The sequence below is a fragment of the Daucus carota genome, chromosome 8 (assembly GCF_001625215.2).
Source record: "Daucus carota subsp. sativus chromosome 8, DH1 v3.0, whole genome shotgun sequence".
Classification (NCBI taxonomy): domain Eukaryota; kingdom Viridiplantae; phylum Streptophyta; class Magnoliopsida; order Apiales; family Apiaceae; genus Daucus; species Daucus carota.
The window spans coordinates 30,301,177-30,325,791 of NC_030388.2; the positions used below are offsets into that span (position 1 = coordinate 30,301,177).

The 24,615-nt window shown below is 34.0% G+C and overlaps 3 protein-coding genes across 7 annotated transcripts; all 3 read right to left on the bottom strand.

The window, feature by feature from the left end:
• Nucleotides 1–8,701: 8,701 nt before the first annotated feature.
• On the bottom strand, nucleotides 8,702–10,115 carry LOC108198734 (heavy metal-associated isoprenylated plant protein 21). The gene is made up of 3 exons (XM_017366512.2): nucleotides 9,881–10,115; nucleotides 9,705–9,780; nucleotides 8,702–9,195 (listed from the first exon to the last, which is right to left on the bottom strand). Exons 1-3 carry the CDS (start codon nucleotides 10,106–10,108, stop codon nucleotides 8,903–8,905), a joined length of 597 nt encoding a protein of 198 aa, XP_017222001.2. The 5' UTR covers nucleotides 10,109–10,115; the 3' UTR covers nucleotides 8,702–8,902.
• Nucleotides 10,116–15,428: 5,313 nt separating this feature from the next.
• Nucleotides 15,429–24,614, bottom strand: LOC108199478 (probable splicing factor 3A subunit 1). The gene is made up of 6 exons (XM_017367302.2): nucleotides 22,809–24,614; nucleotides 22,432–22,687; nucleotides 18,499–18,599; nucleotides 17,763–17,860; nucleotides 16,044–16,980; nucleotides 15,429–15,907 (listed from the first exon to the last, which is right to left on the bottom strand). The coding sequence occupies exons 1-6, from the start codon at nucleotides 24,534–24,536 to the stop codon at nucleotides 15,638–15,640; spliced, it is 3,390 nt and encodes a 1,129-aa protein (XP_017222791.2). The 5' UTR covers nucleotides 24,537–24,614; the 3' UTR covers nucleotides 15,429–15,637.
• On the bottom strand, nucleotides 18,450–21,369 carry LOC108199480 (uncharacterized). 5 transcript variants are annotated; one of them, XR_001802422.2, is made up of 6 exons: nucleotides 21,132–21,365; nucleotides 20,782–21,000; nucleotides 19,667–20,099; nucleotides 19,314–19,376; nucleotides 18,984–19,029; nucleotides 18,450–18,599 (listed from the first exon to the last, which is right to left on the bottom strand). XR_001802422.2 is itself a non-coding variant. In XM_064082696.1 (5 exons), exons 1-5 carry the CDS (start codon nucleotides 21,183–21,185, stop codon nucleotides 19,324–19,326), a joined length of 666 nt encoding a protein of 221 aa, XP_063938766.1. In that variant the 5' UTR covers nucleotides 21,186–21,369; the 3' UTR covers nucleotides 18,450–19,323. The 5 variants fall into 5 exon arrangements, 4 of the variants coding, with proteins under 4 accessions (XP_063938766.1, XP_017222794.1, XP_017222793.1 ...); XM_064082696.1 differs by having other exon boundaries at nucleotides 18,450–19,376; nucleotides 19,667–19,855; nucleotides 19,949–20,099; nucleotides 21,132–21,369; XM_017367305.2 differs by lacking the exon at nucleotides 18,984–19,029.
• Nucleotide 24,615: the final 1 nt, after the last annotated feature.

Below are 24,615 nucleotides of genomic sequence, written 5' to 3' on the forward strand. Positions count from 1 at the left end.
TTTAGAAGAAATTTCTAGATTGTAACCATAATAACGCGTCTCATAAAGCTTTGCCAAATTATTTTGTTTCACTGTTCACCGGAAATCAGGGTACATTTTGTTATTCACCGTAAATCAGTACCCGTGTTATTATTTTGAGACCGAAGAAGTGTTGTGATTTAAAAAACGGTCTATACGTATTTTATCATGCATATTATATATTTTTAAAATTACAAGAGAATTACATGTAAGCCAAAAATTTTGGGACAGAGAGAGTAAAATAAGAGCATCCCGTATAAAATAGCTAGAATGATATGTCTAATTTGATGATGTGCAAGGGTCTTGATGGTCCCGACTATATTTGATATTATATATTTAAAAATAATATATCATTTTAAAGTATTATAAATAATACATATTATTCTAACAAAATGACATATGTGGATTTTACGTCTCTCAAAATTTGACGAGTATGATGAACATCAAAATATTTTTCCATCTCAAAATACATTAAATGTTATATATAACAATAATGTCTCATTAAAGTTGATATATAGGAGCCGTTTGGATGAGTTTAAAATAAGTACTTCTTACTTAAAAAAATAATAAATAAGTGGAGTAGAAGTTAGAAACAAGTTACGACTTATAAGTAATTAAAGTGTTTGGTAAATAAGTAGAAACCCTGAAACAAAAGCTATCATTCCTAACTTTTTATAAGTGCTTTTTGACTTTTTACACAAACGGTACGAAATAAGTGTTTCTAACTTATAAACGCAGAAGCTGACTTTTAAGCCGTTGCCAAACACCCACTTACATAATTTATATAAATTTTAGTTATAATGCTTTTTTTTTGTTACTATTTTCAGCTAAAAATTAAGTGTAGGATTGTTCATATACTCTAAATTATGTTCTATTTCTTTTTTTTTTTTAAACAGAATTATGTTCTATTTCTAATATTCTGTTGACATTGTATATTGCCTCCTTTTTTATATAGAACATGTATGTTGCTTAAAAAAACTGAAAAGACAGATATATTAAGAATATGACGTGGTAGATTAATTTGATTGGAAGAAAGAAGAAACCGAGATTCCCGGAAAGAATGGAGATAATAAGAGAAGAGAGAGGGAGAGTTGGGAGAGAGCGAAGCGAAAAATTGAAGGAAATACAGTTGTATGGGGAATATTGTGAATGGTTGTAAAGATACACACCTATGTGTTTATTATTCATTTATTCTCAATTATTGTTGTGATCTAGTTTCCTTTTTATTCTTTATATTTTTTTTATAATTATTCGTATTCCTGGTATTTATAAATTTAATGCATAATACAGAAAAGTAAAAATGAATGTCAAAATTGTGCCAAGTACTTGCTTGACCATTTCTCTATGTTTAGACTAATTCACTTTTATGCTTACAAAAAATCATTCGAGAAATATTATTTGAAAATATCATTAATCTTTACGGTCATATGAATAAGCTAATAAAACTAAGAAAGTTTATGATGATCAAAAAAAAAAAAAAAACTAAGAAAGTTTATAATTTTCAAATATATAATGTTTTTAAGTATAGAAAGTTAATTTTACGCTCTTGCTCTTCGGGCCGAGTCGTAATTTTAAATAACTTGTCTTGACTCTATCCGATATATCAAAAATAAGACAGCAAATAATTCAAGATTTGGTTACGGTCAAGACGGTTTATACTCGGAAGAAAGAACAATCACATCGTTTGATACTAGTTTTTCAAATTTATGACTCCAATATATTTCCATTTCAAATAAGTAAAAGTAGTCTCATATCCAGAATTGGCTGAATGATTCCAATTCTGTGTCCCGTTTCACTGTTTTAATTGAAGTTTTGTATCATCTTTATCATGTTGTGAGTTCGACTCTAATTCTTCTTGAAATTATCTAAAAACAGATACTCGATTGTAACATTCTAACTCATATTATTCAAAAAATATAAGAAATGGGACGGAACCTGAAAGAGGGACTATCCAACTTGTTTCTGCGATTGCTCTAATAATGAGTAGACCAACGCTTACGGCATAAAATATAGAAATAACCTGATATTTATTTGTTATCCCTCATATTTTTCGGATAAACAATTAAATAAACAGATTTAAAAAGTCGTTGGTACATGATTTCAGTTAGAGAAGCGGTGGTAATCCAATGAGAATCCCCTTGATTGAAGGAAGACCAATTTATGTCTCTGCCATTGTTGTGTGTGATTTAATTAAGGCAGGAGTACACCACACTCTTATTAATCACTCAGTCGGTTCCTCATTTTTAGTTAACTTGAACATGTCAATCATCTCCTCACCCTACAACCGCGTTCGGAAGACGTCTTCTCTCCTCTCAATCATTAATTTCTTGATTCTATATTTGGATAATCATTAATTCTACCAAAAAAAGTTCTCAAAACCTAAATAATGTTTGGGTGGAGTTTTTAAATCTCGGTTTTAGTTATAAGTTTGAAACATTTATTCGTATCGTTTATATAAAAAGTTCTGAATCACTTATAAAAACTAAGAATTCTAGCTTTTGTTTCAGAGATTATACTTTTTTCTCAAACGCTTTAATCATTTATAAGTCTTAACTAACCTGTAACTTGTACTTCACTTTTTTACTTTAACTAAAAAACACTTATTTTAAGTTCAGTCAAACGAACCTTACAACTGGATAGCTATTGGTTGATCTTAACCGAGATCGTAGTTAATTTCGGATGGAAGGATTTTGACGTGTGTCTAGGATTCCACAAGATTCCGAATTTTTAAAATTATTAATATATAAATATAAGAAAATTATTTATAATTATATTTATATAAAAAATATCAAGGATTTTATTGATTTCACAAATATAATCAATGAAATATGATTAATTATATTTTTTATAAAACGACTAGTGAAAATAATATATTAAAATTTTAGAATCTTTATATAATCTCTAAGAATATCTCTTAAATATCACATAACTGATACATGATAATATTAAATATAATATTTTATTATAAAAACGCTTTTAAGTTATATTAACCCTGATTCTGACTTCCTAAAAGTTATGATTTCCTAGTTTTTTTTGTCAAGATGATTTCCTAGTGTTTGATCCGATGTACATTCTAGTTTCGACAAAGTATATATTTATGATGAATCACGCATGTAGATTTGTCTTTTGGCAGAAACAGTTTTGGGATTGTGCCACCCTTGGTTCGATAATATTGTCTTACTAATCTAATTTGCGCATCTAAAAACAGGATCGTGTTACTATTAGACAATTCGTTTTAGAACAGCATCAAGACTCCTTGTACAGTTGACCATATCTAATGTGGATTAGAGCTACAAATCTCGTGTAATTAACTTGTAGTACATGACTATAATCAAGAGGTGTCAATATATATCTACAATCATCTCTACATTTCACAAAAATTACCAACTAATTATACGTATTCAATTAAGATTTTAGAAAAATTTCTGAGATTGTTTAGTATATTTTATATTTTTTGAGATCCCATCACATTATATAAAATTTTAAATTTTTGTTTTTATCTTCAATGAGGTTGGCTAAATTAGACAGGTAAAATATTATATAAAATTTATTTAACCCGCAAGACATTATGGTTTGATGGTGTTGATTATATTTGTGACTATATATTAAATATTATATGTTAATATATTAAGTTATAAATAAAATATATCACTATAATATAATAAAAAATTACATTGATTTTTTCTAAAGATTTCTTACATAAGTGGGCTTCGCTATCTTAGAAGATTACCAAAACCCTCTTACAGAAAGGATCGCAGCAAGCACGAAGATGACTCCTGAGATCGCTATACTTAGCGATCTCAGGGTTCATCATTTATCATGGGTCACTCTTCTCAGACTCATTTTTACAAAACTCTCAATCAGACGATTCTTGTTGAGAACGTTAAAGAACACTTTCTCTCTTTATCTTAGGATTAAATACAAGATCAATTATATTCTGATATTCTTCATCACTCTCCATCTCATATTATTTGTAATGTCTTTCTATATTCTAAGCAAGTTATCATATGTGTTGTGAACTACTTTCTCCCGTTAACAACTTAAAATATTAAAAGAAGCAAAAATACAATTAGCCAAACAGCCCCAAGTTACATAATTATGCCCGGAAGAAATATCTGTACTGAAACAAAATATCTGCAGCAACATGCACCGGATTAAAGTGTGAGAAATAGACCAGATACTGCCCGAAAGATACATTTGGCTATGATACTATTAATGCAGATGTGCTTTCGTGTTCAGTAAAAGACAAACAACAAGAACTTTTTGTGATAATTATACTCTACAAGTCATCAAGAACATTGAGAAATATCTCAATTTTCTTAACTAATGGAGTATATTATTAGTCATTTGACTGTGGATTACTATAACTAGGTTTTCTTTAATGACAAAAGGGCAGTTTAGTGGTACCACGGTGTTATTTTAAGTGCACTTTGTATCTCCTTTTAGCGATCCCATGAACTTGTGTATTTGCTTTTTCCACTCTTTCTCATTGAGATCCGGATTGAGAGAAATAGGCATCCAATGTTGTACTCCGTTGCGTTAGATTTATGTAGGGCGTGTTTGTTTGCCGGAAGTAGTAGTTTCTATTTCTGCTTTTTTTATCCGTTTGCGTAAAGAAGTAGAATCCTTTAGTTTAAGCAAGAAGTCACTTCTTTTAAGTTTGCTCAAACGACCCCGTAATAATGAGTTACTCAACATAATACGACATAAATTCCATCTTTTGGAAAAAATAATAATTTAGACATGTACATTTACAAAAATAAACACATATTTTATATAATATTAAACATCCACGAAATATTTAATTCAAAAGTATATGTGTATAATTTTTTTTACTTAAATTAAGTAAAATACAAATAATATAATAATAAATATTACAGGCCGTATATACATGACACGGATTATAAGTTAGTATGAATAAATATCATGCATCAAATTATTAGATTGGTTGAGTATTTTATTTTTACTCAATTAGATGAAATTACAAAGCAATCTATGATATATAACAGCACACAAATACAAGTATTTTTAAACTTAAAAGCTATTTTCCTTTAATTTCATATACTACTAGAACTTAAAAGTCACAATTTCTTTACATTTTTTCGTCAAGTATCTGATTATGATACTTGGGAAAAGTTAGAAACTTTTGTTGAATGGTGACTTGGACTCATCGGCTACTTTTCTTTTTGCCACCAAAGCCCACTAACTAGCATGTGCCATTTTCTTCTACTTTTTCATATAATCAGCTTCGCTTTTATTTTATTTTTCTTGCAAAATAGTAGCATGTGATGGTTGCTTTGCTTTTTTATCAGGATACAAAATCCTCAGATCTATGAAATGCATGTATATTAGAATTTATAATTTCACTCAAAAATTGATAATTTAAAACCGTGCTTAATATTTTTTTTTTTATAATTTCTGAAAAAACGTCTTTTAGTAATTTTGATAACATATTTATTCACAATTTTTCAGAATCAAACCCATGGAAGCATACCTTTCCTACTATACCCTGTATTTATATTATTTTTTATTCCTAAATATTTTGAATTTATTTTCTTCGGACAGTGGGCCAGAAGCGTTACAAGCCTGTAATGCAAGTCTACAGGGTTAATTGGAAACAACAAATACTGGTGATGGGCTGGACATCAGATTTTTTGGTTCAAACCTTTTGAAAGCCGACAAGGTTATGAAAGTCAATAATTTTTTTTTATATAAGTATCAACTATAGATGTTTAGGCCCATACTAATGAATAATGATCATAGATTCCTAGCGAATAAAATGCTCATCGCGAAAAATTTATAAAGATTAATTTGTCATTAATTTGTCGCTTAAAAATAATGCACCCAGGAACGGACTTAGAATTCTTTTTAGTGAGGACATAATAAATTAATAATAGAATATAAAGTCAATACGATATATTAAATTATTAAATCATTATTAAATTATAGAATAAAAAATGTGTCTATAATTTTGACGGGGTTTGATGGACCGAACTTTTATATTAATTATATGTGTGTCAAACACTAATTAAATTTATATATAATTTCGAATCTTAGAATATGAAGTGCAAATGTATTACCCCTCTGTCCCAAAATAAGTGTCGCTTTGACTTTTTTCACTTAATTTTAGGTGCAAAAAGATCATACTTCTACATATTATTTTTCAAATTTTCTTTTTCTGAATTAAAGTTTAACATCTATATTATTATTCAGAAAAATAAAATTTTAAAAATAATGTGTAGAAGTATATTTTTCTTGCATCTTAAATTACGTGCTGAAAGTCAAAACGACACTTATTTTGGGACAGAAGGAGTAGATAACTAAGTTCATTAAATTAATATGAAGTCTTTTTCATGAAACTAAAATGACTAATTAATTTACGGTGCGTCTACTTAATTGCATGTCTGCACTGTATATATATATAGAGTTGCGCTGCGAGTATAGTAGGGCAAATTTATTATAAATAGTAGTATACTCTAAATTAATAAGGTATTTGAGAAAACTTAAGCAACTACTTTCTTCCCTTTTTGACTTTATTTTTTTTTCCTATTCTTTTTCTGATCCGATCTAAGATCCCATAACAATTATATGCTCTTAATATATTTGATCTACCTTTGGGACGAATTAAGAAAACTTAGATATTAAGCTAAACATTTTATAATGGTACGTTTTTGGTGTTTCTTCCCTTGCATGCACCTGTATGCGTTTCAGCTTTGCTTCAACAAAGGTGCTGATCATGCGTGGATATACGGGTCATGCATAATTTGTGAAATTCATGCTTTGAATTAAAAAATATCGGACCGTCGCTGCGATATAAATCACTAAATATAAATATTAAATATGAATCAGAAAATTATTCTTGTATGATATCGTTCACATTTATATGTCATCACCCATGGCTAGATGACATGACGGGATCGATCCCGATTTCACTTAATCCATCTAAGATCCATTAGAGTCTAATTAAGATTTCGAACAAAGCTCAATAGCAATATTAGAGTTCATCCCATTTAGCCCCGCACTCATAAATCTCCGTATACTTGTAAAAATATTAATTCATATTTAGTTTGTATTCAATCATTTGTACCAGAGTAGGTAAAACTATAGCATCAAGAGTAAAAACAAGTAAACTAGAAATCAAGAGAATACAAGGGTCCAAAGATGAGTCTAGGAAGGTTTTGGTGGGATCAGTATAGTCATGCTGGTAGTATTTCAAAGTATCAAATTAGATACAAATTTATTTTTTTTATAAAATGACGTGATAGGAGTGAATGACAATATGAAATACATATAAAAAAATTTATTATTATTGTTTAAATTATACTCAATTGTCAAAAATAAGCGTATAATACATGTTATTTAATTTGTAGTATTAATTTTGTATTCAATTTGATATCTCTAACATTTTTCTGGAATTTAGAGAAATTGAATAATATATGCTAACAAGATTAATTTTGAGCGACCGAGTAGCTAGAGATGCAGAACATGGATCTTTATTGCTATTCATAAACAAAATTAAAGCAACAAAGTTGAAGATGTAACCTTTTGTGTGTTCAGATGCGGAGAAAAAGGCCATCATGCAACAAAGAACTGAAAGAAAGCCTAAAGTCTACTTTCAGATACTCCGAGTCCCGTACGTGCCACATTATCATAATTCCTACACATGCATGTCTGTGGAGACTAGCTAGTTCCAGATGAATAGCCTTTTCAGACATCATCTGCCCAGGTTTTGACACCAGTTTCTGGTCCCGAACTGTAAAACATACGTGGTAACTCCTGGACGGTCAGGACTTGCCGCAGCTTGTCAGCTCTTATTAGTGCTTGTTTCGATTTTCAAAAGAAAAATTAAGTTTGCAGATGAAGGGGTTCTCTTGACCTATGTTACCCGACTAGGCTAAAAGTACATATGTTACCTGCATACATGTTGGAATGTTGAATTTGGCAATAATTTAAAAATTATAGATGTTTTTGGTTTAAAATAAGTGTGAGAGTTCCATATCCATGTTAGAGAGTCAAGTATCGAACATGGGATTCGATAAATTTGAAAATTTGACATATTTTTGGCTTAGAGTATCCATCCCCATGTCAGAGAGTCAAGTATCACACACATGAGTGTCGGATTTGACAACAATTTGAAAATCTTACATATTATTAGCTTAAAATAAGTGTCAGAGTATGCATACTCATGTTCATATATATGTCAACTGTCCGATACATACTTGAGACAAAATGAAGAACGTGGGTAACATGGCCCTTGCGTTAGGAGTTGTCCCAAATCGATGGGAGCTAGGGACATAAAACATAACAACTCTTTGCATCGTGTCCAAAAACAAAGTCGTGGTCGTGCGTTTCAGTTGAAAACGAATAATATCATACTATTATGAAGTTATAACTCGCTTAGATGGCCTATACCAGGAAATTACATGAGTTGTTATCTTAATTCGACTAAAACAATACTTCTGATATTAATCAATCAGTCTGCACAATTTCAGATATTTTATTAACTGAACTTGGGATTCTGATGGTCGAGCCTTCATTTTTCACAAAATCGAGTTATTGGTTTTTTTGGCAAACTAAACTTAAAAATGCAGAGGTTCACTCACTGATGGAAGATATATGATGGGAAGATGAATTGAGCTTCTCCCAATTTCTTTTAAAATGAAAAAATAACCTTGATCACGTATAAGAGGCAACATATATCTGAGGGACTGTCTTCTTTTCAAGCTCAAATATAATACCAATACTTAAACAGATTACAAGCATAATCTCACAACTCATTCTAAACAACTACAATACTTCCTCAGATCATAGTATCAAGCATGCTTCAGCTGATATAACTCGAAAGCTATATATTTAAGCACTTGATAACTCACTATCTAACTTTCTACATGATTGAACATGCATTAGGATTATCATCACTGAAAAGTGATGTGTATTTCACCATAGGAGTATTCGGGCTGGGGAGCGCTTGAGCAACGTTCTTCACGTATCCGGATGGCGCCTTCTTGTCATAGGCTTGAGGTGCATAAGGATAAGTCACCAGATTATATGGAATGTAAGGCCAGAATTCTGCTCTCTTTCCGGTGCTTCGTACTTTTTTCAGGACCTTGTGTGGTTCCACATAACCGGTCACACTCACACGGCTTTGTTTGCGGACTACTTCCACTGATTTCACACCTGATCAACACATAAAACAAATTTTTTTTGTGTGATTGCAAAATGAAAAATGAAAATGACTGGAATTTGAAAATAAATAGTATGTATTTTCAGTTCAAAGTGCTGTAAAATTCAAAAACCTGTGGTATTCTGACATTTGAAGATTCGAAATGGTCTGTCTAGCTAAATTAGTGGCAAAAAGTATAAAGATTCAGCCCTTTTATTTTGTTGCATAGTTTAGAGTAATTTTGCTGCAGGCATCTTACTTTGTTCAGCTAGGAGCTAGAGCTATATGTGTTATTTTAAGTTTAAGTGTATTGTCACAAATCTCCTTAGAAATCTTTCGACAAGCTTCATAACATATGTGTTTCTGTGTGTCCGGGGAGAGAGAGAGGGAGGGAGAGAGAGAGAGGGGGAGGGAGAGAGAGAGAGAGGGAGAGAGGGAGAGGGAGAGGGAGAGAGAGAGAGAGAGGGAGAGGGAGAGGGAGAGGGGGAGAGAGAGAGAGAGAGAGAGAGAGAGAGAGATGAACCTTTCATGGAAGAGACAGAACTTCTCACTCTCCTTTCACAACCATCACAGTCCATTTTCACCTTAATATCCACAGTCTGAAACCAAAATAAACAAAGAAAAACTTAACAATAAGAAGAAATTATTTCATAGTAATACGCCAGTAGATCGAGAGGTAAGAGTAGGTGATGATGATACCTGAAAAGGCTTCCTCCTGCTCTTCCTGGTGCTGGAAACACTGCACAGGTCTGAGAAATGGTCGAGAACACCCATTATATTCTTCTTTCTATTTCTGAATTCAGAGAGAGAAGTAAAATATATGGAACTTGCAAGGGACTTGTGATTTGTGAAGCATAGGAGGGGTATATATAGTGCAAGCAATACGTAGTCAGCACACAAATAAAGTGTACTACAACAATAAAACATTCGGTCACATATAATTCTGTCAAATATATTACATACAGCAGTAACTTATATGTAAACATATACCGTAAGATCTTACCAACGCGTCTACTGTCCACAAATACTATATTCAGGTAGATTGGGTTATATTTGACAGCTAAGAAGAAACCCAACACAAATAGTTATTTTCAATTTTTAAAAAATTAGAACCGCTACCCATCAAAACTGTTACAAAACCATGAATTTCAATTTGGACGGTTTGGAATGAAAGGTTTCATTAATTTTTGCTCTATCTCTCATTGTATGCATGTTGAAAAGTATAATGAGGGTTCTGGATTTACAAGCCAGAGCTACATTTATAAAATTGGGTATATGATTTTATACAAATGACATGATAACTGTTTTGATTTGTGCTATTTATGTTGGATATATGATTCATTCAAATTAAAAATTTAATATATATCATTTTATTAAAAAAATTATACATAATTTTGTGCATGAAACATAATTTTCATCCATGCATAAAAAAAGACCGGATTGAACGTGGTCTTTTTACAAGTCCGGTTTTTATAACTTGATCCCCAGTTAAACTCTTACTATTAAACAATAATCAAACATTAAACAATTTATAATATTTCGCCACAAGTTAGTCACTGTATTATTAAATTCTTATTATTCAACAAATCAACGTCCTGTTACACGGTATTTTCAACGAGCTGGATGAACGAGCTTTTCTGTTTGCAGCTGTACTTAATTACGTACATGCTAGCTCCAGGTTGTTGGATTATATAATTGAACTACTAAACGCGGTAATAATCATTAGTATGTATACGCTCATCATATCTTGGTCACTTGTGTATATATACTGGAACATTCTAATATACATTTTTATGTTATGTGCTGTGCAGATAAAGACAGTTAACTACGAAAGAATTCTCGAAAGGAGGCTAGTGTCGATATTGAGAATCATCCTATTTAAAATTTTAATTTTAAAATATTAGAGAAAGATTTTAAATAGATCGAGTTTGATATTATATTGAGAACTAGTTAATCTAAAATTTTAAGATGTCAGATAAATATCATAAAAAAAATATTATGTTACTCCTTCCGTCCCCCTCATTTCTTTACGTTACTTTTTAGCATGCTTTTTAACACTCATGTAAAGTATACTTCTATAATATATTTTTAAAATTTATTTGTTCTGAATAAAAATTTGATATATAAATTTTTATTAAAAAAAAATTATGAAATTATACAGCCTCAAAATGCGTGCAAACAGTACACGTAAACAATTTAGAGGGAGCATATTTCAACGGATATTATAGTTTGTGGTAGTCGTATATGAACCTAGACTAGTCTTTCATATTTGCTTAATTAGTCTTGAAATATATGACCATGGATGGAGCGTTTTGCTGATCGGTTTCATGCAAAATAAAATCTTATGCAAAATTAAATGAAAAAAACTGTTCTGCAGATTACTCACGTATTCATACGAATACGGCATTCATGCATATAGCATCCAATAAGATGCAGCCACACTTAAAACAATGATTTATATAGTCTCATTTTTATTCTCTTGCATTTACGATCCATCTTTTTCATTTCTATAATGTATTGCAATCTATTCTTCATACTTCATCGATGCTTTTATATTTAATTTCGGGTATTATAACTTGTTGTATCTTCTCTTCTAATGATTTAGCCACATTTCCAAAAATACCGGTAAACGTCATTGTTCCCCGGCCAAGTCCATTTCATTCGTTCTATTATTTGAAGTCTATTTTTTTGTAACAATCAGCTCAAGAGATATGGATAGTTGAATGGGAAAAAGGATTTGAAAAATACTAATAATTTTTCGCTTTATATTTAGGCTAAAAGATATGGTCGTATTCATCCTTAGTCACTTGAAGATAATAATTTTAAATGATAATCAATATATATCTATATAAAGGAGAAGCGAGGGGCGTGTAGGTGGCGCCTCTCACATCGCTCTGTTCTATTTTTCTAATTTTTTAAAATTTTTGGATGAAAAATATCAAAAATTAGAAATTACCTTTTTTAGTTTCGGATATATTAGAAGCAAGTTTCGGAATTTGATTTTGTTTTAGATTATTTATGGAATATAGCAGCTTGAGAGTTTTAATCTGATTTTGTTTCAGATTATTTAATTATGGGAAAGAGTATCACACAAGTATCTCTGCACTTATAAATACCCCAATAGGTTGTAGGTTTTGGATAATCTAAACACAACATACTCTCTCTCAATACCACAACCTTACCTCTCTTTTGTGATAGTTCTCTTGCTCGATTCCTAACTCGGTAGTGCTGTTCTTTTGCTGATAAGCGAAGGCTGTTTACACGATATTAAAAAAATAATGATTGTTGCAAGCAAAGGTAGTCATAGACTACTATGTGGGAGTCGACAAATCCAAACACGAGAGAAGAATATAGTCTTGACATGATTTTGATGGATGATATGAATAAATTAACTATTAGTGATGTATGTTTGTTGGTTATTTTTTTGTAATATTTGTTTTGTTCATCGGACATGTTTGTTGTTGTTAATTTTTATATGATTTACTTTGTATACAGGAAAATATTATTCATGCATTATCTGTTTGCTCCGTTCAAGCAACTTTTAAGTGAAGGATGTTTATACAGTAAAGGTTGTTACAAGCAATGATAGCTATAGACTGCTATCTCACGGATTTAATTTAGATGTTTTTGTGCACAATCAATCCAAAAAAATTGAATGAAAGTGACAATGTAAGAACATGATTATTTTTTAATAAAAACACAAATAAAATTAAGATTCGTCGTACTTTAAATTTTTAATTACGTGTAAAAGTTTATTTTCATTTTTTCACCATAAATTATAGTCCAATTTTGCAATTCTATATATTAGTATTGGTATTACATCAAGATTTTTATAATATAAATTTTTTTATACTATAAATATTAATTTTTAATCATTAATATATTTTTTATAAACAGCCACAAAATCATTGCATTCTACAAATATTAATATTGAATCATTAATATAATTTTTATAGACCGTCGCAACGCGCGGTTTCTAGTTGAAAATTTGATTATGAAAGTGATGGACCGGAGAACTTTGGCCTTGTAAAAAACATGTACTTTGGTCGTTTTTTATTTAAAGAGGTTAATTGTTGTTTATAAGTAATAAATTGAGTGAAAAAATAATTTTAATATATTTAATAAAATTAGTAATATAATAACAAAAGTATTATAAACTATTTTTTAAATGATCATATACAGTTCAAGATCGAATTGAAGGGAGGGAGGATTGATGAAAATTACAACCACTGAAGGTGATTAGAGAGAATGTATATAATTTTTATTATTTCAGTCATTACATTAAACTAAAATCTAACCCACATTGTTTGAAAGTAACACTTATTACACTTTCTTGTCATGTATGCAGTATCCCTATATATTTTTATTATAAAAAATTTAAACTCGTTTATATTTAATCAATATTTCAATATTTTATTTTTCTGTTTATAAAATTTATTTATTAATTTTCATTTGGTTTTTTACATTTCCGCGTGCCATATTCGTGCAACTACAATTATAATCTTAATAGAACTAATAACCTACCATGACTCTTCCAAAGTCAATATTGTGTAACAAAATATTTTGAAATTCATGAAATTTAGTAGTATCGCTATCAGGATGTAAACAGATCATCAATGCCCCCTCCAATCATTGATCAAGTTGATGGAGTAACATGTACAAGAAATTGTTACTCTAATCAATAATCAACAAGATTAATTAGGGTAATCACAGCCATAATAAGCAATCATATAAATAAATCCTTGCTTTAACGTTGCCCTTCTGCAAAAGGCTGCGCGTGTTGGACGTGGAGCCTCTAGGTTCATCACAAGGGTTTTCATAGACCTGTTCTTGACAATATATGTAGCTAGCTGCTCAAGCACTTCATCAATAATAGAGCATGGAATCCAATAATATATTGTGGAATTCAATTACCAAACAAAATAAAATGATGAGGTGGATTATTGGTTCCTAGATTAGTTTGTTGCTTTCATGATTTCGATCCAATACTTTCCTATTAGACCCTGCAATTTTTGACGATTAACATTTCGAGATTTCAGGAGAATTAATCAGTTAACGTTAACATGGTATCAGAGCTGAGTCTCCCGGGAGACTCGTAAATAAAATTGCACAGAATGAGCGACAATAAACTATTGAAACTGGCTAACTGAGCCACTACTTATGGTCTTATATGAAACCTGCTTAATCTGCACCTCACCACCCAATAGCACTGATATTTTTCCTCCTGGCCAGGGAATCACTACAAGAAAGACCATGATTACCACAGCATTGGAAGGGAGTTCTCCATGATCGGGTTACTAAGCGCTTCTGCACCACTGTCCATTACTACATAGAGAATCTGAGTTGCGAGTGTTCATTTTCCAAGAACTGCAGCCCTTGTTAATCAGATTTTCCTTGAGAGATCTTGCTCGTAATATTTCAAATGGTGGAGAAAATAATGCATGGATGAGAATTGGCATTTGATCATATTACAAGGTTCTAAATTATGATTGATCATTAAGGTTCTCACTAGTCATCCCTTCTAACTTCTAAGTTATCTCCAAAACTGAATCAGAACTAATTATACAATGCAGAAGTTTCTGAAAAAACGTAAACCTTCTCCCAATCTATATCAACTATGTTTGATAAACTTGCACCTTTGGGCTTTGGTAGTGATACTATTGCTGAAACTAAATGTGTAGCTTATCCAGTATATAATTTTCCACATTATATCCTTTTTTATTGAGTGTTATTAATTTGTAATGTAGGAGTATGTTCACCTGGTGAAGTCTTATACGTTAACTTATTACATAAACTTATTTCACAATGGAAACTTACGGCTGCCTTTGTTCCTTTTTCAGATTTATCACATGCATTCTCCTCTGTCAGAGATCTCAATTTCATTGATCACACCAGTGATCTTGGATGGAAAGAGTAGGCAAACTCATTTGCCCATACAATGTCCTGTATTTTTTTTATACTTATTTACGTAATATTATGGTGCATGCGTTGAGAAGATGTTGATATATGAACTAAGTTCTATACATGATAACTGGAAAACTAAAAAATGGTTTTAACAAGCCTATATTGCTAATCCAGTCATCGCTAATCCAGTCATGTTGTCAAGTGTCAGCCAATAAAGCACGAAAAAATATTTTATTTTTTGACAAGGAAAATATACCTAATTTAAACGGAATCAAACGAAGGTGTCATATTTGTGGATATGAACATTCTATTTGTGTATTTGTTGGCATGTCGGAGATTAGGCTTGCAAATAAGAATATATTGATGTTAGAATTTCTCAGAAATCTTATCTGAGAAATTCCGAAGGAGTTATACAAAACAAAATGTTAATATCCAATAGGTTGCAGACATTAATGAGCAAATGTAAATCTGATCTAACAATTCCCAACCTCTCACGACGAATGCTTATGTAATTTTCATAGTCAAAATTCAAAAGATCTGCTAACAAAAATCTTATCTTTTTCTACCACCACGCTCTCTCAACGAAAGGGAAAGTGTTTCTCCTCCTGAGACATTGTAATAAGCAAGGGAAAGATGATCCTTAAGAAAGCCAGCCTTTCCACTCAGTTTCTGTTTGTTTGAAGGAAGCTGAATCTCTCCCGCAATTTTCTCTTTCAAACGGCTAACCGTCTCAGATAAAGATTCTACTCTAATCTTCAGTACCTGCCCTTTCAGGTTTCCTTCATCAACATTTGGCACAGACACATGAATACTTGCCGGTCCCTGAGGTCAAACAAGAAAAAATCAATCAGAAATGCTACATAGAATGACAAGTCAGAATTACTGAAACAGAGATGCAACATAAAAATGAGAAATCATAATATTAAAACTTCCATATTGTTAAACTGAAACTTCATACCTGGTGTTGAGCCAGGAACTGATCTTCAGGAATGAGCATAGAATCACCGAGTCTTTGCCTCTTTGGCTCAGGCTCCTCCGGAAGTGGAGGAGCTTCCTCGGGTGGAGGCGGTGGGGGAATTCCAAGAGGCATAGGTGGGTGAACCATATGCATCCCATGCTGGGGCATGACATGGGGTGCATAAGGTCGAGGAGCTGTTAGAGGTGTATACATGGGAGTACGTCCAATACTCCCTGTATGACCATCCCATATGACCTGCTTTGGTTGCTCATATTTTTTCTTTTCAATCTCTGCCTTGACTGCGTTAGAAACCTCCTCCTCAGTCGTACCAAATAGATCAGGACGGGTCCGTGCAAGTCCCATAATGTTTTTGGATATGTCATCATTCTGGGCAAGAGGGGTATCCCGAATCTTAGCAAACATTCTCTCTTTCTGCTCCTTGTACTTGGGATCAATGAGAGAGATTCTCATGTGTTCAGACATCTCATTGATCAGAATTAGCTCACCAGTGATTGGGGAAACAACGTATTTAGTTGGATCTCTCTCAGCAGGATTTCTCTCCTCAGGCCTCTTCCAGTTCTTCACAATTCTCATTGGGGTTATTGTGGCTTCACTTTGCTTACCGCCACCATTTTCTTCAAGACTAGCAACCCTCATGCCTTGTTCGAAAAGCTGAACCTCTTCTTCATCCATCTCCATTCCTACTTCCTTTCCAGGCTCAACAATTTCTTCCTCCTCCAAAGTTAACATCTTGCTTCTCCTTATGACTTCCTCAAGTGCCATTGGAGCTGGTAAATCATCATCCTCGTTATTCGCAAAGTCTATCATCTCGACAACAACAAAATCATGCCAATCAATAATCCTAGCCCTCTGTTTCCTTTCTTTCCGCACCTCATCCATGATATTTTTTTGCCTTGCCTGCTCTTGAGAACAACCACTTCACAGAGAGAGAGAGGGAGAGAGGGAGGGAGAGAGACGAGAGAGAGAGAGGGAGAGAGGGAGAGAGAGGGAGAGAGACGAGAGATATGTTCTCCTTGTTAATTCAATACGGTGGTTAGAATATATAGACAAGCTGGCCGGATTTTTCTTTTTCGACACGGATTGGGCTTTGTATTTCGATTCCGCCCAAAATTTAAGTTCCATCACAAACAATATCGAAGAGGGAAAGAATTGATTCAATCCGAATTGATATCGACTAAGGTTAGAACTTTGCTTTTGCATCTATATAAGGATCGAGAGAGAATCATAGAGAGATCGAGAGACCAGGGAGATCGAGAGAGAATCATAGAGAGATCGAGAGACCAAGGAGATGTCGACTTTACTCGAGGTGACTCGCGCGTATCACGAGGAAGTCGAACGCCTCGAGCGAACAATCGTCGAGGATCTCCAAAACGATCCTACTTGTCACAGAGACCGTCTTCACCAGAGCCACCGCGTTCGCAGTATGATCGATCAAATCTCCGCCACTACCTACCTTGACTCTTCTAAAGTCGATATTGTGTAACAAAATATTTGAAATTCATGAAATTTAGTAGTATCGCTATCGGGGATCAGGAATATTTCAGGATGTAAACAGATCATCAATGCCCCCTCCAATCATTGATCAAGTTGATGGAGTAACATGTACAAGAAATTGTTACTCTAATCAATAATCAACAAGATTAATTAGGGTAATCACAGCCATAATAAGCAATCATATAAATAAATCCTTGCTTTAACGTTGCCCTTCTGCAAAAGGCTGCGCGTGTTGGACGTGGAGCCTCTAGGTTCATCACAAGGGTTTTCATAGACCTGTTCTTGACAATATATGTAGCTAGCTGCTCAAGCACTTCATCAATAATAGAGCATGGAATCCAATAATATATTGTGGAATTCAATTACCAAACAAAACAAAATGATGAGGTGGATTATTGGTTCCTAGATTACTTTGTTGTTTTCATGATGATTCGATCCAATACTTTTTATTAGACCCAGCAATTTTTGACACTAACACGACAAACTGACACGAAATCGTAGAATTTATCTATATCCAATATTTCACGAGTTTCCCCTTCAAACCCCCAAGGCTGCATTATACGTCTAAGTTTTATCATACATTGTGTTTAGGTATGACCATAACTCATAAGGCTTCTGTGAATCTTGGATATCTAGAAAAATATTGATTATACTGTGAGGTTCTTGAGATGGCTGAGCTCAAAATTGGCCTATGACATCCTTTAACCTAGGGGAGAGCGGATGTCGGATCGGTGCGGTTTCTTAGTAAAACCGAAACCGAAACCGCATACCCTCGGTTTTTAAAATTCAAAACCGAAACCGCGGGTTCGGTTACGGATCGGTTTCGGTTTTAAATATCTCGGTTCGGTTACAATTACTTCGGTTTCGGTTTATAAACCGCATACACAAAAATAAACACCGAAAGTCTTCATTCACTCAAAATACGAGAAATTAATATTACAATATTTGTACTTCCAAAATAAGAATTCAAGATAATAGAGTAATAAAATGCCACAATCTCAGCAACAGCTTCTCGACTTCGTCTCCAGCCACATATTCCTCCTGAAAGGAACAAAAATGGGATCAGATATCAATTACTAATTGACAATTAGTAGTTTAGTACCATATGCAGTATTGCAGTAGACTGACTATGCAAGAATGAGATGAATAATTAGTCTACTTCAACATAAAATAAGTCTACTTCTCTGTCTATGCTACATATCCCCCAACATTTGATTATTAGAAAGAGAGCAAAGAGAAAATAAGTTTTACTTATGCACACTGTTATTATATTCTGGAAGGGCAATACGAACAAAGTTACACGCTTAGACTACAAAACAAACAATATTTAAGATTCAGTAAAGCTGACTTAATTCCTTGATGGTCCAAAACCAGAAAGTTTTGTCACTCTTAACTTTACAGGAAGGATATTACAATATAAGCAACCTGATTGATGCTGCTGACAATATAATTTAGTCGCGCAAATCGTGATCTGCACACAAGCCAGAATTCTCAATTTCAAATGGAATTAATAAAAAAGTGCAAAAGGAGAATGATACAATAAAAGAAAAAAAGTCAAGCATCACTATTTTATCTTCTTTCTGATTTTGTATCAATACCTGGAAAGGCCAAAGTATTTGAGACAGGTCAATATTAGGATAATCTCATAATTACAGAAAAATCAAGCAGCAAACATCTAGCCGCCTGATGTATATGATACTTACAGAAACCAAAAACAGATTAACATTGATGTCCTAAATTCTCATACATACTTACCTTTTCGGATCTAATCATCGATATCCAAGTATTGAAAGGTATTTCCAGTGACTTTTAGCTCATCTGCAAATAATAACAACGAACAGATTATGAGATTAGGACCAAACCAGTACACAAACAAAAAGCAATAGAGTGCAATGACGACAAAGACACAAACAGCAAACAACAGATTGGAATGTAAACTAGCTACCAGCACTCCTGCAGAATGCTCAACAGGCTAATACATTTATAATTACAGAAGACTGTGAATTAGGCAGACTGTGCAGAATGAAAGCAATAGGCAGACTGTGCAGACAAGTAGACAACTGAAAACAGTATACATGTAAAATCTGAAAATTTAAAACCAAACTCACCATTTTCTAACTTCTCAAGTTGTAAATAGTCTTCAGGTTCCCCTCTTAGATCAGTGATAATTTCTGAAGTTCTTAGCCAGTCTTGGCTACAAATTAAAGCTTCAACTGTTTTTGGTGAAAGCGAGCTTCGGTAGGCATCAATTGTCCTTCCACTAGTGCTAAACGCAGCTTCTGAGGCGACCGAAGAAACTGGCATTCCCAGTACATGCCTAGCAATCTTAGAAAGTATTGGAAATCTTGTGGAGTTCATCTTCCACCATTCTAATATATCAAAAACTTCACCTTTTCTTTCTCTTGCATCAACCAAGTAGACATCAAGTTCCGTCTTTCCCGTCCCTCCTTGATCTCTATCATCCATGTACTTTTCAAAATCATCATTCCATGAATCATCCGATTGATTAGTTTGAATTTTGGAAGTTGAATTCCCTTGCCCCTTCAAACTTAAATTCAAGTAGTAGTCAAAAAGTTCTTGCAATGTCTTCAATACTTTGTCACACATTATAGAATTTGTTTTCCAATATAGCCTCCGGTCCTCTAAGAAATTTCTTTAAATATGAAATCGCTTTATCATTCGAGGAAGCATTATCTAATGTGATAGTAAATACACGATCTAACCCCCATTGTGCAAATAAATCAAGTAGCATTTTTCCTATTGCATCCCCTTTATGACTTCCAATTTGTGGGAAATTTAAAATTCTTTTACACATCTTCCAATCATCATTGATCCAATGAGCCGTAAGGCACATATAATTAGTGTTTTGGACCGATGTCCAAGTATCCGTGGTAAAGGAGACTCTTTGATTGGCCAAGCTCTTTTTTAATTTCACTAGTTCCTCACCATATATCTTTAGGCAATCTCTAGCAACCGTCCATCTACTTGGCATCTTAAATTTTGGTTCGGCTTCATTTAATAACTCTCTAAACCCTTCGTGTTCCACAATCCTAAAGGGTTGATTGTCTTTGATACACATTAAGGAAATTTTCTTCCTTAACCTTTCTTGACTAAAGGTGTGTGCTTTAATCATGTGAAGTTTATCTTCCTTTGATATTTTTTCAAACCGCAATGTCTTTTGCAATTTATCAATATTAGTACGAAGTGGTGATTTAGGACATACCGTTTTCAAATGATTCATCATTGCCGATGTACCATTTCGTGAAAAACATCCAATTACCACGTTACACAACCGACACTTGGCCTTTTCTTTACCAACTGGACAGCCTTCTAATTTAACAAAATACTCCCAAGCCGGCGAAATCTTTTTAGTCTTCTCATCACGCAACTCATCTTGTTTTTCACCAGTTGGTACCTTTTCGTTTTCCAGATTAACATGTATCTACAAAATTAACAGGGGTACTGATAAATAATAAGGATATCAAAAGTAAAAACAAAATGACTAAAACTAAACATAATATAAAAGTACACAACGAAGTAGAGTATTACAGCGGAAATCAAATCGAGTCTTACCCCTTCATCTGTACGAGGATTTTGAGTTTGTTGCTGCAGCAAATCATCATCCATACTTTATCTTCTTATCTCCTGTCAATGGATGCTGGCTTGCTGGGTCTTGCTATGGAGATTAGAAATTAGGTCGCTGCTGTGCTGCTCACTGCTCAGTGCTCACTTTGATCGATTGTAAACGAATTAGGGATTAGTGTAAATGGACTCTGAAGGTGAAGGCTGAAGCAACGAATGTATCAAAAGCCCAGTTTAAACATACCCATAAAACATCAGTGCTTGGCCCAGCTAGATATTATAACTTTTAGTATCAGAAATATATGTAATTTATAATTTTTAAAATTAAAAATTTTATATAAATTATAAATAATATATATAAATATTATTTATTAAAAAATCGGATCGGTTCGGTTTTTTTCGGATCGGTTCCTAGCTATAACCGGAACCGCACAATCGGTTTCGGTTTTTAATTTTTCGGTTTCGGTTTCGGTTTCGGTTCGGTTTTATACGGTTCGGTTTTTAGCGGTTTTTAGCGGTTTCGGTTTCGGTTTTATTCGGTTTTTTGCTCACCCCTACTTTAACCTCCGAGATACTGAGAACATTTTAATCGCTCATAATCAAGTCCCAGAATCTGAAATAGTGTTATCTAACAGTAAGATATCTTAAGGAGATGTTTGCTTTTTTTCTGCAGACTTACATGGATTCAGAAATAGTGTGATCAGAATCAGGTCACACAGCATGAAGCTGCGCCCCTTGAACAAAGCGCATAAAGAATACAAGCTCTGAAATTCTGTATAAAGCAAAAAAAATGACGAAGCTTGTAGATGATAGAGAAACCAGGCCGCGATCTCAACAGTACAGCAGCTGAGTTGAGATTCATACAACGGACTGGTTAAGTATTGTAAAATTTGTCTAGGCTGCACCTTCTGTTGTATGTTGATATGTAAATGAAGATAAAAGTCCATCCTAGAATGTTCGTTTAGTGACTCTCTTTTAAACGGAAATCTTGTCAATTGGATGATACTGAACATATATAGGTAACTCTGGGACTATAATCATCAAATAAAAACCTGAAAATGTTGGCGGGTGAAACAGAAAATTTACGTTAGGTATAATCACGTTTTTATGGTTTTTTAAACCATCACCAAGATGATATATTTTAAACAGAAATGAGCAAATAGGTTGCAGACATTAATGAGCAAATGTAAATCCGATTTAACAATTCCCAACCTCTCACGACGAATGCTTATGTAATTTTCATAGTCAAAATTCAGAAGATCTGCTAACAAAAAATCTTATTTTTTTCTACCACCACGCTCTCTCAACGAAAGGGAAAGTGTTTCTCCTCCTGAGACATTGTAATAAGCAAGGGAAAGATGATCCTTAAGAAAACCAGCCTTTCCACTCAGTTTCTGTTTGTTTGAAGGAAGCTGAATCTCTCCCGCAATTTCCTCTTTCAAACGGCTAACCGTCTCAGATAAAGATTGTACTCTAATCTCCAGTACCTGCCCTTTCAGGTTTCCTTCATCAACATTTGGCACAGACACATGAATACTTGCCGGTCCCTGAGGTCAAAGAAGAAAAAATCAATCAGAAATGCTACATAGAATGACAAGTCAGAATTACTGAAACAGAGATGCAAGGAAACCTTGCAGTACAATAATAAAATTAAAAGATACTCCATACCTGGTGTTGAGCCAGGAACTGATCTTCAGGAATGAGCATAGAATCACCGAGTCTTTGCCTCTTTGGCTCAGGCTCCTCCGGAAGTGGAGGAGCTTCCTCGGGTGGAGGCGGTGGGGGAATTCCAAGAGGCATAGGTGGGTGAACCATATGCATCCCATGCTGGGGCATGACATGGGGTGCATAAGGTCGAGGAGCTGTTAGAGGTGTATACATGAGAGTACGTCCAATACTCCCTGTATGACCATCCCATATGACCTGCTTTGGTTGCTCATATTTTTTCTTTTCAATCTCTGCCTTGACTGCGTTAGAAACCTCCTCCTCGGTCGTACCAAATAGATCAGGACGGGTCCGTGCAAGTCCCATAATGTTTTTGGATATGTCATCATCCTGGGCAAGAGTGGTACTATCCCGAATCTTAGCAAACATTCTCTCTTTCTGCTCCTTGTACTTGGGATCAATGAGAGAGATTCTCATGTGTTCAGACATCTCATTGATCAGAATTAGCTCACCAGTGATTGGGGAAACAACGTATTTAGTTGAATCTCTCTCAGCAGGATTTCTCTCCTCAGGCCTCTTCCAGTTCTTCACAATTCTCATTGGGGTTATTGTGGCTTCACTTTGCTTACCGCAGCCATTTTCTTCAAGACTAGCAACCCTCATGCCTTGTTCGAAAAGCTGAACCTCTTCTTCATCCATCTCCATTTCTACTTCCTTTCCAGGCTCAGCAATTAATCCTTCCTCCTCCAAAGTCGACATCTTGCTTCTCCTTGTGACTTCCTCAAGTGTCATCGGAGCTGGTAAATCATCATCCTCGTTATTGGCAAAGTCTATCCTCTCGACAACAACGAAATTATGCCAATCAATAATCCTAGGCTTCCTAGCCATCTGTTTCCTTTCTTGCCGCACCTCATCCATGATATAATTTTGCCTTGCCTGCTCTTGAGAACGCTCCCACTCCAACCTGTGAAGGCAACGTTCAAGGATGGTCGTCATGCTGTCAACACTGCTCTGCAGTTTATCAGTCAAACCCTTCGGAGGCATTAACACTTTTGAATAGGCATCTACTAGAGAAGTAAAAAACTTAAACAGGATGCTATGTTTGGGCTTCATGAAGTTGAACTGGGGGTTATTCCCCTCCCTCCTTGAGAGTTCTTCATGAAATGATTTCCCATTCCGCGCTACAAACTGTGCTGTGAGCTTAATCATATCCAACTCCTCCCCAGTAATTCCTTCAGGAAGACCAACAGTGTACTGCTCTGCTGCTGGGGGTTCAAGGGGTTTACGAAACGGTTCCGAGGGATCAGGCTTTGCTGACTCAAGACCAGATGCATCTGAAGCTTGAATTGGCTGCTGCGAGGTAGAATTCTGACTACGAAATTCAGATAAACGATGCTGATAATAGGCATGATACGGGTCTGAAGATTTTAAGAAATTGAATTTTGGATTGTTGGGATAATTTTTCATAATCCTATGTTCGAATTCTTTCCCAACCTTAGCCACAGACCTAGCTGTTTTCTCAACAATGGTTCGAATATCCGGAGGTGGATGAATAAGTCCAATAGTTTTTGTGTGAGTGGCAACAGATACAGAAGCCGAGCTAGCCTGCCTTGCTTCCTCCTCAATATCATCAAGAATCTCCCTATCTTGCAATTCAGATGGAGGGAGAGGACCAAGATTCCCATCAATCGGTGGAGCCGGAAGGGGCAGTATCGGCGTGGAGCCTAACATCTTGCCTTGTTCTCAAATAAAACAACCACTTCACACAGAGGGGAGAGACGAGAGAGAGAGAGAGAGAGGAGGGGGGGGG

Excerpts from the sequence above, each read along its gene's own strand:
- LOC108198734 (XM_017366512.2), bottom strand. The coding sequence starts at position 10,108 with ATGTTTTATTGTTGTAGTACACTTTATTTGTGTGCTGACTACGTATTG. Across the intron at positions 9,781-9,880 it reads GCAGGAGGAAGCCTTTTCAG|ACTGTGGATATTAAGGTGAA; the intron begins GTATCATCATCA and ends TTTTGGTTTCAG. Across the intron at positions 9,196-9,704 it reads TTCTGTCTCTTCCATGAAAG|GTGTGAAATCAGTGGAAGTA; the intron begins GTTCATCTCTCT and ends TGTGTTGATCAG.
- LOC108199480 (XM_017367305.2), bottom strand. The coding sequence starts at position 21,185 with ATGGATGATGATTTGCTGCAGCAACAAACTCAAAATCCTCGTACAGAT. Across the intron at positions 21,001-21,131 it reads ATCCTCGTACAGATGAAGGG|ATACATGTTAATCTGGAAAA; the intron begins GTAAGACTCGAT and ends TTAATTTTGTAG. Across the intron at positions 19,377-19,666 it reads ACTTGAGAAGTTAGAAAATG|ATGAGCTAAAAGTCACTGGA; the intron begins GTGAGTTTGGTT and ends TATTATTTGCAG.
- LOC108199478 (XM_017367302.2), bottom strand. The coding sequence starts at position 24,536 with ATGTTAGGCTCCACGCCGATACTGCCCCTTCCGGCTCCACCGATTGAT. Across the intron at positions 22,688-22,808 it reads AGTTCCTGGCTCAACACCAG|GGACCGGCAAGTATTCATGT; the intron begins GTATGGAGTATC and ends CTTTGACCTCAG. Across the intron at positions 17,861-18,498 it reads ATTTTGGAAGTACAAATATT|CTAGCTACATATATTGTCAA; the intron begins GTAATATTAATT and ends GTGCTTGAGCAG.